The sequence below is a fragment of the Cydia pomonella genome, chromosome 2, assembly GCF_033807575.1.
Source record: "Cydia pomonella isolate Wapato2018A chromosome 2, ilCydPomo1, whole genome shotgun sequence".
In the NCBI taxonomy this organism is placed as follows: domain Eukaryota; kingdom Metazoa; phylum Arthropoda; class Insecta; order Lepidoptera; family Tortricidae; genus Cydia; species Cydia pomonella.
This window is the reverse complement of record NC_084704.1, coordinates 37,542,260-37,559,276: the sequence shown is the minus strand read 5'-3', so window position 1 is coordinate 37,559,276 and position 17,017 is coordinate 37,542,260. Positions and strand designations below refer to the sequence as shown.

The following is a 17,017-nucleotide window of genomic DNA, read 5'->3' as shown; positions in this document are numbered from 1 at the left end:
TGTAACCGCTAGTACGTTTCAGTCCTAAGTAAATAAAGTGCTTGCCGAGGTGCATTCTCGTATTGAGGCTAACTCCTGTTTCACTCTGTCGTACTAGGTTCCTCAAAAACTCGTATCTTGTTAGAACATGTTCAATGTACTGTCAGCGTCAAATACTTCGTAGCAGCAAAGTGGCCAAATAGTTCGGTACACCATACTAAATATATGGTGTACCGAACTATTTGGCTACTTTGACTGCTACGAAGTATTTGACGCTGACTGTACAACTCAAAATGTTCTAAGTTACATGTGTTGAACATGAAGCTAGGTTAGTTTGTTACCTAGATTAAAAAATAAAGTCTAACTTAGTTATAGCATCTGCCTGTCACATTTTGCTGCTTGTTAGGGTTCCGTAGCCAAATGGCAAAAAATGGAACCCTTATAGATTCGTCATGTCCGTCTGTCTGTCCGATTCTGTCACAGCCACTTTTTTCCGAAACTATAAAAGCTATATAGACCAATAGTGGGACCGGATTTTTGCCCTATAAGTTTCGATAATTCTAAAGAGTGAAAAGTGATGTTTATCTGGTATGGGACATATTTTTAAGCATATTTGTAATATATGAAGAAAATTTAGAACGAGCGTTAGATATAAATAAGGTATTTATGTATTTTTATTGATGAATTTTGAATATTGAATTAAAGTACAAAATTTAAGCATCGTCTTTTATAATATGTATGAGGCTTTATGCTATCAATTTTTTAGAAAAAAAATCAACGTGCTACTTTGTCAAACTCAAATTAGCTTATTATTTTGTCAATATTGAATTAAAGTTTGAAAAATCCACAATATCATATCTAAATTCTTAAGTTAATAGGCAAGGCAAAAAATTAGAAGAATAGGATATGTGCTTTACAATTAATAAGCGTTTTTTGTCCTGTAAGATCTAATATTGAATTAAAGTCCGTAGAGATAAGTCTATTACTATAAAATAATATATGCAGCCATTTTATGGAAAGGTAGAAATATCTGTGTGTAGCTTGCATTGTAATAGTAAAATCAACTTAAAAAGGCGCGAAATTCATAACCACGCCGCGGTGGTCCGTCAACATGTCGGCTCGGCGCGCGGGAGCCTATCGTAGCCGACCTAGTGAGCGATAGATACCTCGCCCCGCCCGCGCCCCCCGCTCAGCTTCGCAAGCGCTGTTTGTCTTTTCTTTCAAATCATTCATTTGTTTGTTTATCGTGCACATAAATTAGATGCGGACATTACATGAATTTAATTATAGAATAAAAGTTATTATGACTTCAAAATGAGTCAAAAATGTTTGATATGTGTACTGTACTGACTTAGTAACAGAGAAAAAACGAGGAATTGAGCAGTTAATAACTGCGAGCAAATAATCTTTCTTGGTGATGGGAAAGTTAAATATTTCTACAGGAAGGAGGAACTACGTTTCCATAAAAAGTGTAGATTATACATTGAGTCGAAGGCTATACCGGCGTACAAAAGACTAATGGAGGTGGCATCAGAGGGCTTACCGCGAACCACGTTCGACGTGTTGCCTCCCTGTCATACTTACGTACGAATTTACAAGTGCGACAGAGAGGTAACACGTCGAACGTGGTTCGCGATAGGCCCTCAAATGTACAGCCAAGTGACGATGATGAAAACTACATTTTCAAAACTTTTGTCTTTTGGTACCATTGTGTTAGCCGCCTGTACTTACTTTCAACATATATTAGTAGTTTATGTTACTGCTACATAATAAAAGGCATTAAAATACACGAGTGTGGGCTTAGGAAACGAACGAAATGAGTTTCTTAAAAAGATCACACGAGTGTTTTAATGCCTAATTATCTTATACCTTTAAACGAGCAATTCTTGTATATTGTATATTATATATTTCCGGGATCTCGGAAACGGCTCTAACGATTTTGCTGAAATTTGGTATATGGGGGTTTTTGGGGGTAAACAATCGATCTAGATTAGTCTTATATTTGGGAAAACGCGTGTTTCGAGTTTTCATGCGTTTTTCTTTCGATGCAGAATATGGTCGCTAATTTCGTGTTGCCGGCCACTGTCCGTCTGGTCCAGCGGGTTAAGACGCGGACTGCTAAACGAGTGTTACGGGTTCGAATCTCGCCTGGTGACTAACTTTTGTTTTTTTTATATGTTCAAGTTATTATATAATTTTTTAATTTTTATTGTTTTACACATTACGCAATCACATTTTTAGCACAGGCATTATAAGAGAGGTATGGGCATTGTAAATGTCATCTGGCTCTGTGTGGTAGGGCACAGCACAGCGGATGTCATTCCAGATCTAGAGCAGAACCCAACTGGGGAAGTACCTCCACCTTACAGAAAATCGCAGCCAAATAACACTAGACCCTACTCATAGTGTTGTGTTCCTGCCGGTGAGTAAGGTTGCCAGAGCTCAACGAGGGGTGGGAGGGTGTTAGGGTCGGCAACGCGCATGTAACTCCTCTGGAGTTGCAGGCGTACATAGGCTACGGATACTGCTTACCATCAGGCAGGCCGTATGCTTGTTTGCCACCGACGTAGTATAAAAAAAAATAAAAAAAACACACAATTAAAATATTTCATACGACATGTGCTAATTATTTGTCTCAGTGTAAACAAAAATATATCATAATTATGATATCAATTTTCAAATTCAAAATGGCGGACATGTTTTATAACTTATTTTAAGAAATTATGAGTAGTTTAAGACTTTAAAAAGCAAGAAATTGTTTCTTGCTTCTGTTTGTATATGTATCATGTAGTATTTGATGTTTTCATTATTTTTGAAAGTCCTCAGGGTGCCGATTACGAAAATGACATCCATTATGGAACCCAAGATGGCGGACATTAATTTTTCTTAAAAATCGGTATGGGTGTCATCTCCGAGGTTCTTCGAGGTTTCGATTACTAAAATGACGTCCATTTTGCAATCCAAGATGGCGAACATTATTTTTTCTTAAAAATCGATATGGGTGTCATCTCCGAGGTTCCTCGGGGATCCGATTACGAAAATGACGTTCATTTTGAAATCCAAGATGGCGGAAATTATTTTTTCTTAAGTCGATATGGGTGTCATATCCGAGGTTCCTCGGGATTCCGATTACGAAAATGACGTCTATTTTGAAATCCAAGATGGCGGACATTAATTTTTCTTAAAAATCGATATGGGTGTCATCTCCGAGGTTCCTCGGGGTTCCGATTACGAAAATGACGTTCATTTTGAAATCCAAGATGGCGGACATTAATTTTTCTTAAAAATCGATATGGGTGTCATCTCCGAGGTTCCTCGGGGATCCGATTACGAAAATGAGGTTCATTTTGAAATCCAAGATGGCGGAACATATTTTTTCTTAAAAGTCGATATGGGTGTCATATCCGAGGTTCCTCAGGATTCCGATTACGAAAATGACGTCTATTTTGAAATCCAAGATGGCGGACATTAATTTTTCTTGAAAATCGATATGGGTGTCATCTCCGAGGTTCCTCGGGGTTCCAATTACAAAAATGACGTCAATTTTGGCGGTTCTTGTTGGTGCAGATTTCAAAAATAGAGACCATTTTAGAATTAAAGGTGGTTGATATAACGGCTACACACATCGACACCCATTTCAAAAAGTAGCGTCCGCCATATTTATTTTCAAAATAGATGCCATTTTTGAAATCCACACCCCTAAAAACCCAGAAAACAACACCCATGACGACTTTTTCAAAAAAGTGACGTCCGCCATCTTTATTTCCAAAATGGACGTCATTTGTAAAATTAGTACACATACATCATACAACATGAAAACTAAAAACATTTCCATCCTCTTTTGGGCAGTTGTGTAAGTCTGTGATGACCCTAGGTAGGTACGGAGACCTTGAGCGGTGTCGGCATTTACGCAAACATCAAAGGCGTCGGCCCACTGTTACTTTTTACACTGTGCTTTTAGTGTGTAAACGAAAACGTCACATGATATATCAAAAGAAAAGTTATTTTATCTCATACCTTTAAACGAGCAATTCTTGTATATATATATATATATATATATATAATTATATTTCTGTGATCTCGGAAACGGCTCTAACGATTTCGCTGAAATTTGGTATATAAGGGTTTTTGGGGGTATACAATCTATCTAGATTAGTCTTATGTTTGGGAAAACGCATGTTTTCGAGTTTTCATGCGTTTTTCTTTCGACGCAGAATATGGTCACTAATTTCGTGTTGCCGGCCACTGTCCGTCTGGTCCAGCGGGTTAAGACGCGGACTGCTAAACGAGTGTTACGGGTTCGAATCTCGCCCGGTGACTAACTTTTGTTTTTTTTATATGTTCAAGTTATTATATAATTTTTTAATTTTTATTGTTTTACACAAGTTTAATTTAGTAAAAAAAAATGACCTATGTAATAAGAGAAATCGACAATAGATGGCGTTACTCTGTGACAAGTGCTGTAATGTTAAAATCGATTGTAAATAATAATAATTGTCAGTTCACATTTTACTTTTTAAGTTTATGTACATTATCACCACCATATTACAATAAATAGTTATAACCGAGCAAAGCTCGGTCGCCCAGGTACTATATTACTAACTGTACTAGGTTGCCTTTTTAACAAGTTGGTCCAGTCCATGGTTGCCTACATTTTATATAAAAATCGGTTAATCTAGGCGACCATTAACTGGACCAACTTTTTTAATACGGCAACTTTCAAATAAGCTTTCATTTGATATATCATACGATGAAATAACAAACAAAAATACTATCCGTACGCAATCTTACAAGGCAACCTACTTGAAATGTATCACTGTGAATTTTGTCTTACATTTATTTCTTATCAGAAATAAATAACATGAGGGTGCATATACCTTATAACGTATCTCTATATAACTATCGGTTATCAATATTAGCATTAGCGGTTAACAACAACATTCCCCTTAAAACAAATAACTATCGCGAGGAAAATACCAAGTCCAAACATCTGAAAAAAATCGGGAAAGAAAAGCTGCAACTGGCTTTTAAAATGGTACAAGGAAGGGTGGTCATCTGTATGAGAATGTGTTTTTTTTGTCTCTATTTGACCCAATGGTTAACTGGTAGAGAATGCCTTTTGGCATTAAGTCCGCCATTTGTGTTTTTTTTTTTGTTTGTTCAATAAAGTTTAAATAAATAAATAATATTCATGTAACGCGATAACGAATTCTACGTGAACGAAACCGCGGGCAATACCTATTATAGTAACAACAAAATAACAATTTTCTATTGCTATTAATTTAAAACACGCTTTAGGAATTTTTTTGATGGACCGTAGACGCAGTCAAGGGCACCCCGCTCCCCACTACCGTTGTTCGCTGCCTCCTGCCACAGCGCGCGGCGCGCGCAAACTTTCCGCGCGTTTGAAACGTAACGTATTTATATAAGCAAGGAGTGCATACATATCAGTAATGAGTGTCGCCGTGATTTTATATTTCTAAATTTTTGTTTAGTAACTGAGATCATTGTTGATGATCGATTATTATTAACTCTACAAACTTTAATTCAATATTAGCTATACTGCTTAACCTGAAATCAATATCTAGACAAGCACATTGTCTACATGTCTAACTTTTTACTAGAATACTAAGTTGATCGATAATATCGTAATTTTGCAATATCAGCAACTCTAATTCTATATTTACAAAATAACTCGTGTTTTTACGTTTACTAGAAAGCAGCTGTTCCAGATTTCTAAAAACTGAAAATTGTACATAAATTGAAGTGTTATTCGATATGCTAAAGTTTTCTGTAACTTTAATTCTATATTTACTTAGTTATTAGCAAAAATTAAAATATTTAAATATAACCGAAAGCTCAACCTTAAAATTTCTAACTTTTTACCAAAGTATTATTTAACATACTCCCAATGACATATCAAAAAAGAAAAAACTTTAATATTATCGAAACCCATTTTTGTTCAACCGCTGGTCTAATACTGTTCACAGCATTATGATGTTTACACAAAAATAGAAAAAAAAAACAATAAATTTTGGGGGTTCCCCATACTTAGAACTGAAACTCAAAAAATCTTTTTTCATCAAACCCATACGTGTGGGGTATCTATGGATAGGTCTTTAAAAATTAGGTTTCTAATATCATTTTTTTCTAAGCTGAATAGTTTGCGCGAGAGACACTTCCAAAGTGGAAAAATGTGTGTCCCCCCCCCCCCCCCCGTAACTTCTAAAATAACAGAACGAAAAATCTAAAAAAAATATATGATATACATTGCCATGCAAACTTCCACCGAAAATTGGTTTGAACGAGATCTAGTAAGTAGTTTTTTTTTAATACGTCATAAAATTTAAAAAAACATTTTTTTTTTCATCAGACCCATACGTGTGGGGTATCTATGGATAGGTCTTCAAAAATGATATTTAGGTTTCTAATATCATTTTTTTCTAAACTGAATAGTTCGCGCGAGATACACTTCCAAAGTGAAAAAAAGTGTCCCCCCCCCCCCTGTAACTTCCAAAATAACGGAAAGAAAAATCTAAAAAAATTATATATTAACTGGTGACCGAAGAGCTGGCGGCTTCCTCGCACAACGTATCAGTATTGCGATACAACGAGGAAATGCCGCCAGCATCCTTGGTACGATGCCTCAAGGGCCTATTTTAGATATAAGCTAGTTATAGTAATCATCTGTATATATCCATTATGTATATTGTTATTGTCAATAAAATTCATGTCCATATTTAAAAAATTATATGATATACATTACCATGCAAACTTCCAACGAAAATAGGTTTGAACCAGATCTAGTAAGTAGTTTTTTTAATACGTCAGAAATGGTACGGAACCCTTCATGGGCGAGTCCGACTCGCACTTGGCCGCTTTTTTTTCTGTTGTAACGAACACAAGTTTAAGTTAAAATGCCATTTTTTTTAATATATAATACGACATAATTGTACAAATTGACTGAGTAAGCTCAATAAGGCTTGTGTTGACGATGTATATAATATATAAATACATAGAAAACAGCCATGACTCAGGAACAAATCACCGTGCTCATCACACGAATAAATATCCTTACCAGGATTTGAACCCGGGAACATCGGCTTCATAGGCAGAGTCACTACGCACTAGGCCACACCGGTCATTAATTAATAAACTTCCTGTTACTGAATTGCTTTGGATAATACTTTTTTCTCTTCTTCTTCAGTCGGTTCCTCGATGCTGAGGATCGTGACATCATGTACTTCTGTTGAAGACCAGATTCCTCCATAGGCTTCCATTCCTCGCTAAGCGCATGGTCTCATGCAGTTTTAATTGCATAGGTGCGGTGATTTGAGCACACCATCTAGTAGGGAGAGGGCCCTGAGGTCTGGTGCCTTCAACTTTGCCCGTAATAATAACTCTCTCTAGGCTATCCGGGGAGCGGCGTGAGAGATGTCCTAAGTATATGAGAGTCAGGTCCTGGCATATTGTTGACAACCGGCGTTTTATGTGTAGCTCTTCCAATATGGACTTATTAGTACGCATAGCTGTCCAAGGTATCCGTAAAAGCCGGCGCCAACACCACATCTCAAACGCGTTGATACGCTTGATCAAATCTGCTCGTTTAGTCCATGTCTCATAACCATAGAGAAAGATTGGGAACACCAGAGAACGCACAAGTCTAACCTTCATCTGTTTTAACCTTTTGACCGCCAAAGACGTCATATGACGCGCGCGGCTTCAGCCCAATATCAACCTTCATGCGTACCGACAAGGTTCACGATTACGCGCCGCGTACGATACGCGCGGCGTTTAAAGGGTTATTATACCTCGAACTTTCCAGATCTTGATAATACTTTTTTATGTTACTGTATTTCAGTTCCCTTTGAGCATTTCTGTGTAATTCACTAGTAAAAACTGTTTGGGGTCCTCTTTTAATCATATTTTGTATAATTGCATGCTGCTTGTTTCCCAATAAATAATAAACTGTAACTTTCATTATTTTATGCCTACGAAATAATCCCTAACTCCATTTCACCCGGTAACCTAACTTAAGTTCAGAGAACTTGTAAAACACTTCCATAGCAATCATTCATAGTTACCCGTTCCGTTTCGACAATTTGACGAATATACACACGGGGCACATTTTACACGTTTAGATGGCATTGATAAATTGGTTAGAGTTCTTAATCTTGTATTTGACAGAGATCTATTGAGAATTTGACCTCAACATTGTGATAGGACCATTAAGGTACTTTAAGTTTACTTGAGTTTATAGTCTTCCTCGCCGTATCCGACGACGGCGGGACCCGTTTTGGACCCGGGTACGTCCTTAAACTACGTCCACAAGAGAGGTATGGGCATTGTGAATGTCATCTCGCTCTGTGTGCTAGGGCACAGCACAGCGGATGTCATTCCAGATCTAGAGCAGAGCCCAACTGCAGGGAAGTACGTCCACCTTACAGAAAATCGCAGGCAATTAACACTAGATCCTACTCATAGTGTTGTGTTCCTGCCGGTGAGTAAGGTTGCCAGAGCTCAACGAGGGGCGGGAGGGGGTTAGCGTCATAAGGGGGTTAGACGCCGAATACAGATTAATGATTATTATTTCGGACTTTAGCCAAAAGGCTCAGGTAATACTAGTTATACCCTGGTAAACTTGAGTTTAATTAATCTTCTAACATTACCCGTACCCGTAACATATACATTAAATCAAACAAAATACCCATGATAATTTAGTTTCGATGGGCCAAGGATATTAATCATACACACAGTGTACGCTATGGCTACGTCCCGGAGGGCACGAATACGTAATTTCAGTCAAAGCGGGTCCCCAGATCATTTCACTAGATGGACCGTTTGAAACTCGCTGTATTTACTTTTTAATGACCTCGTACTACAATCGATGGACCTGCCTACAAAGCAGGAGGTCCCTAGTTCGATCTGTGTCCTCAAATAACTATATATATATAAAATAAAAAATAAAAATAAAATTTATTAAATAATTTATTATGAGCCATTTATTTCAGTTGGGTTCATCCCTATTGGGAGCGTGCACGACTGTCACGCAACCTAGTGTCCGCAATTCTAGGGGAAAACGTCAATTCACTGCATCTTATAAAACTACTCCAAAACTAAAAACTACTACACGGATTTTCATACGACTTTCATCTATCAATAGAGTGATTCTTGAGGAAGGCTTAAGTATATAACTTGTTAAGGTTTTGTGTAAATTGTATGAAATATAACGATGTTGTCGGAAAAAATCACGCTGGCTAGGAGCTTTAATCGAAAACGCTGCCTAATCCGTTTGAGCTATAACAACACAATGTATGGTGGGGTTCTTTCTCATTCATAGGTCTACAAAAAAGTCCGAGATGTGAAATGTCTATCTTTTAAGGATAACTTACTATATCCATTCTTAACTTCTAGAAAAAAGATCACGTAATATGTGGCATTTGCAAAGCTATTTACATGGATACATTATTAACAATTATCAAAATAAATACGTTAGTTTTATTAAGCATTTCATACAGATTACAATGAACCCTTACACCAGGGGTCGCCAAATGGCGGACCGCGGTCCGCATCCGGACCGCCGACCCATTTTGTGTGGACCGCGAGAACACAGCAACTTTTGCACTACAGAGTACGTAATTTAAAATAAAAATGTATCCCCCGCATTATCTTTGTTGACGTCAATTTGAAAACGGCCGGGCGAAGTCACTAGCTAAGATAGTCCAGATAGTCCGCAACAAAAAATGTCATTTTTCTCATTGATATGTAAAAAAATACCTTTGTTATTTCTGTAATTACATTTGTTTAATAAATGTTTTTTCTATAAAATGTTGTGCGGACCGCGATGGTCATTTCATTTCTTAATACAGACCCCGAGCGAAACTAATTGGTGACCCCTGCCTTACACCATACAATTTAAATGAATATTTCAGGAGTAATCGTAAATCAAAGTTTCATTTCGAGCCATATAATTGTACGAAATGTTAAAGACGCTATCCGCAGTTAGTTCAAATTTTTACCACCTTATGCGCTGGGATCGCTTTACTTACCCCCACCACGCACTTCGCACGGTCCCAATACATATACATTGGAACTGCACTTCTAGTTAAAAATATAAACGAAAATTTGTTAAACGAAAAACGTCAATACTAAAACATTAATTTAAAAGGCATTCGTGAAATAGAATTGATTTTGTTTTATTCCATTGTACAAAATATTATATTTGAATGGGGAAGACATGATAATTTGACCATGCAAAAAAGTACCATCGTCGATAATCAGTTCTCGCAATCTGCAATATCTTTGGCCGTTTGTCAAATTTCATATAAAGGAACGTCCCATGTTAAAGCGTTAATTCGTTTTTACCGACTGAGCTGTAGAAGGCTGGACAGGCTTTAGGGAAGGAGTCTAGAGCTATCGCAGCAGCTCGCGGCGAAATACTTTACACGTATAAAATGTGTGGTAACCGCGACTTTGATTTTAATACGTCGGTGGCAAACAAGCATACGGCCCGCCTGATGGTAAGCAGTCACCGTCAATGGACGCCTGCAACCCCAGAGGTGTTACATGCGCGTTGTTGACCCTTTATAAACCTGTACACTCCTCTTTTTAAGAACCCCATATGGCCGCTCGAGAAAACCTCGGAAGGGAGTTCATTCCACAGCCGGAGCGCCCGCGGGAGCAAATTCCATTTAAACCGCACAGGGCGCGACCATTTAGTCTCTAGGGTGTGAGGATGAACACCGTGCTGACGGCGAGCGGTGCGATGATAGAAAGCGGCCGTTGCAATTCTTCAGAGCACAGCCCATTGTACAATCAGTAGAACACTTAAACAGTGAACAACGCGGAGTCTAATAACTGACTCTGGGCGCGGGCCTGGCATATTTCTTCCGCTTTTCCTAATCTTATAACTCTTTGTGCATTTTCTTGTTTACTATAATGATACAGCTTTTTGATCCGGAAATAAAATACTTTGATCCCTTTGACCGGACTGGACTTGTGTAAGTGACATTTAGGGCCTACGCTAGCTGACGCGGGTGCACGGAGCGGACGAGCGGGTTAACGAAAAATAGTATGAGCGACGCTAACTGAAGCGGACGCGTGCGGCGGATGTCACCTACAAATAGCACCCGCGTGCGTGCGCACGCGGCGGGCGTCCGCGTCAGCTAGCGTAGGCCCTTAAGATTTTCAATCTATGTAGTACGAATAGTTTTAACTAATTTTACTATTATTTTATGTTTGCCTACCTTCTAAATCCCCCAGCTCTTAAAAATCTTTATTTCAGGCTAACAAAGTTATTTACATTATAAATACAAAATATTTATTAATTGTGTAAGACGACGAAATCCTAAAACAATTTCGTGCTTCGAATTTCATGTTTACTTTTATTTAAATACCTAAAAATACATAGTCTGTATTTTTAATGTCTACTATAAATTTCACAATGTATTAGTTCGATATTATGCTGTGTATTTATTTATTAATCGATACAATAAAATAATGGGTTTTCTTTATAAATACTATTCAAAATTCCATTTCCCAATTCTACCATGTATTTTCTTCGGCGAGTTTTCGATATTTCGGTACAATTTCACTTGCCATTTGCAAATCGGAATGTCAGTTACTCCGTGAAGATGACATGCATGATACGGGAAATCACCAAAATACCCCGTATTTAGATCAGTATTTGTAGGTATTTGCTTAAAGCAGTGTTTTTAAAAAATAAGTACTTTTATAAGATATTAATATATAATCATGGTTCTAAAGTAGGGTTCAATTCATCTCAAAAAGCTTGCTGTGCCGGAAATATCTGTTACTTATTTATGTTTGAAAAGTAAATTAACTAAGTACGCGATATTTTCGAATACATTCATATTAATGATGAAACTATTGTTCGAATGAGAAATATGTTGGTCTTGGTTCACGCCGTACGCTGCGTATAGCGTCCTATTCTATAAATGTTGTCTTCTCAAACAATGCGACGCATTGACGCTGTAAACGGCGTATTAAGGCGTGCACCATAGACCAATATTGATGAAATGTTGTATAACGGACAAGTTATCATAGAGTAACTCAATTTTTTTTAGTCAGTCGCGCGACATGTTTCGGAGAGCCTAGGTCCCCATGTTCTAGCACCAACAGCGTTCACAATGGCAGCACGCCGCGTGCTGCTGCACGCCGCGCTGCACAAGCATTAAGGCTTCATTCTCAAGCACAAACATTGAAACCTAGGCTCTCCAAAACTTGTCGCACGAGTTACTAAAAAAACGTAAGTTAAACCATATTATTAGAGTAACCAGGATATGGATAATACCTAAGTGTGAACGTACCTTGAAAGAGTAAGAGTTGTGCTGATCCAACCGGGTCACATTGCATGGGTTGGAACGCCCGCAGTCATACTCCATCCAGTCCTGCGCCGCCGTGCGCTCGGCCACGCAGTCCGCCGCCCCCGGAGCGCCCGGGGCTCCCACGCGCCTGTATCTCACGAAGTATTTGGTACTTGACAGACCCCCGTCGAATCCAGCCTCCCATTGAAGAGTCACGTAACTAGGGCCGATTTTTTTACTCGTGAGCGCTTTAGGCGTTTCGGGTGCGCCTTTCGGTTGTAGTTTTATTTGTGGTCGCACGCTCCCAAGCGAGTTTTTAACGTTGCAGTAATAATCCCCATAGTCCTGTGGTTTTACATTTCTTATCTTCAGAACGCTGAAGTAGGAATCGTTGTTATCTGTACTAGTGTTTATTTCGTAATGTCCGTCGGAAGACATTTGTAGTGGGGCCGTGTTTGAGCCGTAGAACCACTGGAATTCTGGTTTGGGGTACGCTTGCACTCGGCATGAGATTTCGGCGACTTCCTTCACGTCGTATGCTACTTTTTTCTGTTGCTTGATCGGTATAGGTTCATCTGTCAAAAAATAACAGTAACGGTAAACATAAAAATAATAATGGGTGGTTGGAATGACTAGCGTGAAAGTTTTTAGGTTTGTATATCAACTTGGATATACGCGTAACGTACTTTATATGGAACGTATAAAAAACACCGCTAAATTTACTCATGTGATAATAAAGTAAAATAAGTTAATGAATCCTAAATATTTGTGAATTATTAGGCAAGTAGTACAAGAACTAGTTTATTTCATGCATTCCCGCCAGCGTTAGTAAATTTACACGTAGGATTGTTTGACAGTAACATATGTGACATTATCTATGAAAAGGGACCTTATTTTCAGTGGCGCTTACGGCATTATCAACGATGCTCCCATATTATAAACAACGCCGCGCTACGCAGTGCGGCGTAAGCGCCATCGACAATAAGGTCCCGTTTCACAATACAATAAACAGTGACACAATAAAAAGTTTAGAGCGTGCAAGTTTCAGCACAACGAGATAATTAAAACTTACGTTCTATCCTGAGATGCATAGTGGACTCGACTTTCTTGACTTCATTCTCGAACGTACACGAATATATCCCTCTATCCTCCGGCAGTAGATCGTTAGTGCTCGGTCGCGCCTTTCCGTAGAATCTCAGCGTACTCTGCACGTTGTAAACAGAGTTTCTGCCCTCTGTGATATCAGTTTTGACTTCGTACAAGTTCCCGTCGAGTTTAATCTCGGAGTTGTCTTTGTACCACTTGACGTTCGGGCGGGGTTTGCCGAGCGCGCTGCAAGTTACGGAGAAGTCTTGTTCGCCGGAGGGCTTGGTCATGTGGGGCTGGAGTTTGGCTTGGAATCTGGGGGGCTGGTGGACTTCGAGAGTGACCGAGGCGAGGTCGCCGTGGCCGAGCTCGTTGGTGGCCTGGCAGTGGTAGACGCCTTCGCTACCGAGATGGGCGCTCGGGATGGTGTATTTGTTGCCCGTTGCGAGAACTTGCGGTTTAGCATCGGCCGAGTCGATATCGCGGAACCAGCGGTACTGTGGAGCCGGCCAGCCGGGCGGACGCGCTGTGCAAGTGAGGGTGACACCGGCGCCCTCCTGTGCTACTGGTCGGTCGGGGCTGACGCGCGCCGGGCCAGGCTTGTGTCTGACTAGAACAGCTACAGACGCGCTGCTGGCGCGCTCGACTCGCTTCCCATTGGTCGCGGAGATGACGTTGATGGCGCGGCACACATACGTGCCGGCCATGTCGGCGTTCACGCGCGTCAGCAGTAAATCGTTGCCGTCCTGTTTGAAGTCAGGTTTGCCTTCCATGGTCCATTCTATCGATATGGGTTCGGGGTTGGCGGACACTTCGCAGTGGATCTTGACGGTGCCGCCCTCTTCAGCCTCAAAGGTTTTGGACTCGACAGTAACAGTTGGTGGGTATAGGACATCGACGAAGATCTCTCGTTCGCCGGAGCGCCCCAGCCCGTTGTCAGCGGAGCAGGAGTATTTGCCTGCATCCTGCACGGTCACGCCCTGGATGGTGTGTGTGAAGGAGTTGGATATAAATTTGCCGTTCCTCATCCAGGTTACGGAGTTTACTTTGGGTTTGGCATCAACTTTGCACTCCATGGTAGCGCTGCCGTCGAGTTCTACTCGCAGCGGATTTTCTGGGCCGACCTCGACTCGAGGGAAATCTGTAGACAAAAGAGTATTTGGTTAAATATTGTTTCACAGCACATCAAAAATTCTGATACGTAAGTAATTGATGTATAAAACCTCTAAGTTTAAAAGAGCACTTTGAGACGAGATTTAACTGCAGACATTTTCTCCACAGGTTTTACACAAGTCATCATCATTAACCTAATCATAAAAGAACATCTTGACGAGCCTCAACTCGATGAGGTTGCATTTGTTTTATAAAAAAAGAAAATTAACAACATCGCAAAAGAAAATTGCGAATCACTTTCCGGACTTACCCTAATTCTAGAAAGGATACATATTTACATAGAAATCGGCTTAGGTACCGGCCACTAAGTACAATGTTCTTATTACTTTTTGATTATTACTTTTGATAAGTAGGTACGTGTAAGTGCCTAATAACAGCCGACCGACCATTTTAGTAATTCCTATGTTATGTATTTATTTTACGTTACTATACGTAAGAGGTTTATACAGTTGTTGTAAACAATTTTATATTCATTGGTTTTCTAGTTTCTTCAGAAGAAAATACAATAGTTCATTTGAAGTTCCCGAGTAGTCATGTAAAAAAGAAACCTAGATTCGCCCGCAAATTTCTCCGAGAAAATTTGCTTAGCGTTAAAATATTATTATACATTTACGGTAAAGTAGCCGCAAGCAAAATGAGTGCCTAAAGAGCTTGGTAGATGCTTAAAATTATTATAATACACTTTTTATATTTTATAACTAAAAAGTGGAAGGTACTTATTCAGGATAATATGGAGTAAACTCACGTTTACGGGAGAGTAGGAGTATTTTGAGATTACCACGTTATGATAGCTATATATTTTTTATACGTAAAACTTATTTTTTATAGTTCTAACACTTCTTTTTATTATTTTGACGAGAAGATGCCTGACGGCTTCTTTAGCAAAAATCGAGTCGTGAATCCCTACCCTAATATTATAAATAAATGCGAAAGTAACCCTGTCTGTCTGTTATCTTTTCACGCTTAAACCGGTGAACCGATTGAAATGAAATTTTGTATGAATCTCGGCAGCCACATTGAAAAAAATAGATAGCCGAACTGGTTTTGTAACTTTACTAAATAACTAAACTACGGTTATAAGAAAATAAACTTTGCATAAATTTACAAACTTATTTTGTAGTGTATACCCAGTACCTGAACACTGATAGCCAAACACGGTTTTGTAACCTATAACACATAGTTCGCAAGTCCCAATTTTTGTGTAAACAGTAACCAAAATTTTGTTACAGTTATGCAAACATTTCTTTCAGTGCAATCGTAAATCGGCCAGATAACTTTCCTATGTAATGTTTTGACGACAGTCACATTAAGATGGCATAGGTTCGTTAGGCTGTTTCAGATACCCGAAGGGTAAACTGTCCAGAAATAGGAGCCCCGCTAGCGGGGCTTCGTCGACTCAGGGAACAAGACAAAGAATTTCACTTTTCACGATATGTCTAGGAATTTCACGATCTGCCTGATCTTGCGTTCGCCGCAGACATGGAGATAGTTTGAGGCTCCGGGAAGGTCATATGATAGTTTTTATTCATCAGCATTCCACGCAGGCGAAATTGCGGGCAGAATCTACGGTGGCAGCATGGTTGCATTTTTATCACATGTCACTATGCCTGTCACTTTCGCACTTACTTCCTTGTTAGAACGTGACAGGCATGATGACAGGCGATAAAATTGCGACCATGCTTAGCCCGCAGACATCTTACAAAACAAGGTCCCCCTCCGCGTCTGTCTGTATGTTCACGATACTCAAAAACTACCGAACAGATCATTCGGTTTTCACCTATCAATAGAGAGAATCGCTTTACTACCCGAGCGAAGCCGGGACGGGTCGCTAGTTAGAAAATATTACTTCTTCCGAAATGTTAACCCTTAGTGTAAATTTATTCGATAGCGTGACGTGACGTACGTGTTTACGTTAAGCGTCATTTTGTATGGGATTTAGAAACAGTGCTCCAAGCAGGACGTTCTGGAAACTCAAAATCCCATACAAAATGACACTTAACACAAACGCGTACGTCACGTTTCGCTATCGAATAAATTTGCACTAGGGGTACTGTTTTATTCTGAATACCATATCGGTTGAGAATTGATAAATATAGGTATATACATTTATTTATTGGTACCAACGCACTTGTCAATATTACCATTAGGTGTACATATTGTGAACTCGTTTTGAATGTTATCTTAAATCTACTTGACGAAGAAATTATACGGACTTGACCGTTATAGACGTTTGACGTCATAAAGTTATTGATGAACAAAACTACTTTGACGAGCTACTTATATTTTTAATGATCATAATTATATGGCCTCGTTTAACAGCCTTTTTACCTTAATAAGCGGGTTATAAATATAAAGTGAAGCTACATATTGATCGTGTCATTCATGAAGACGCGTGCCTGACTCGTATTGCCATGTTGTTAAAGGTTAGATTTGACAAATCTGCGCGTCATCGT

General features: G+C 39.2%; 1 protein-coding gene across 2 annotated transcripts in view; it reads right to left on the bottom strand.

Annotated features, from left to right (window-relative positions):
- Nucleotides 1-17,017, bottom strand: part of LOC133515563 (hemicentin-2-like) — a 241,645-nt gene that overhangs the window by 39,781 nt on the left and 184,847 nt on the right. For both annotated transcript variants that reach the window (XM_061848124.1, XM_061848125.1), the window contains 2 exons: nt 13,378-14,532; nt 12,309-12,880 (listed from right to left, as the gene is read on the bottom strand). In XM_061848124.1, coding sequence (XP_061704108.1) covers nt 12,309-12,880; nt 13,378-14,532 — 1,727 coding nt within the window. The remainder of the gene's footprint in view (nt 1-12,308; nt 12,881-13,377; nt 14,533-17,017) is intronic.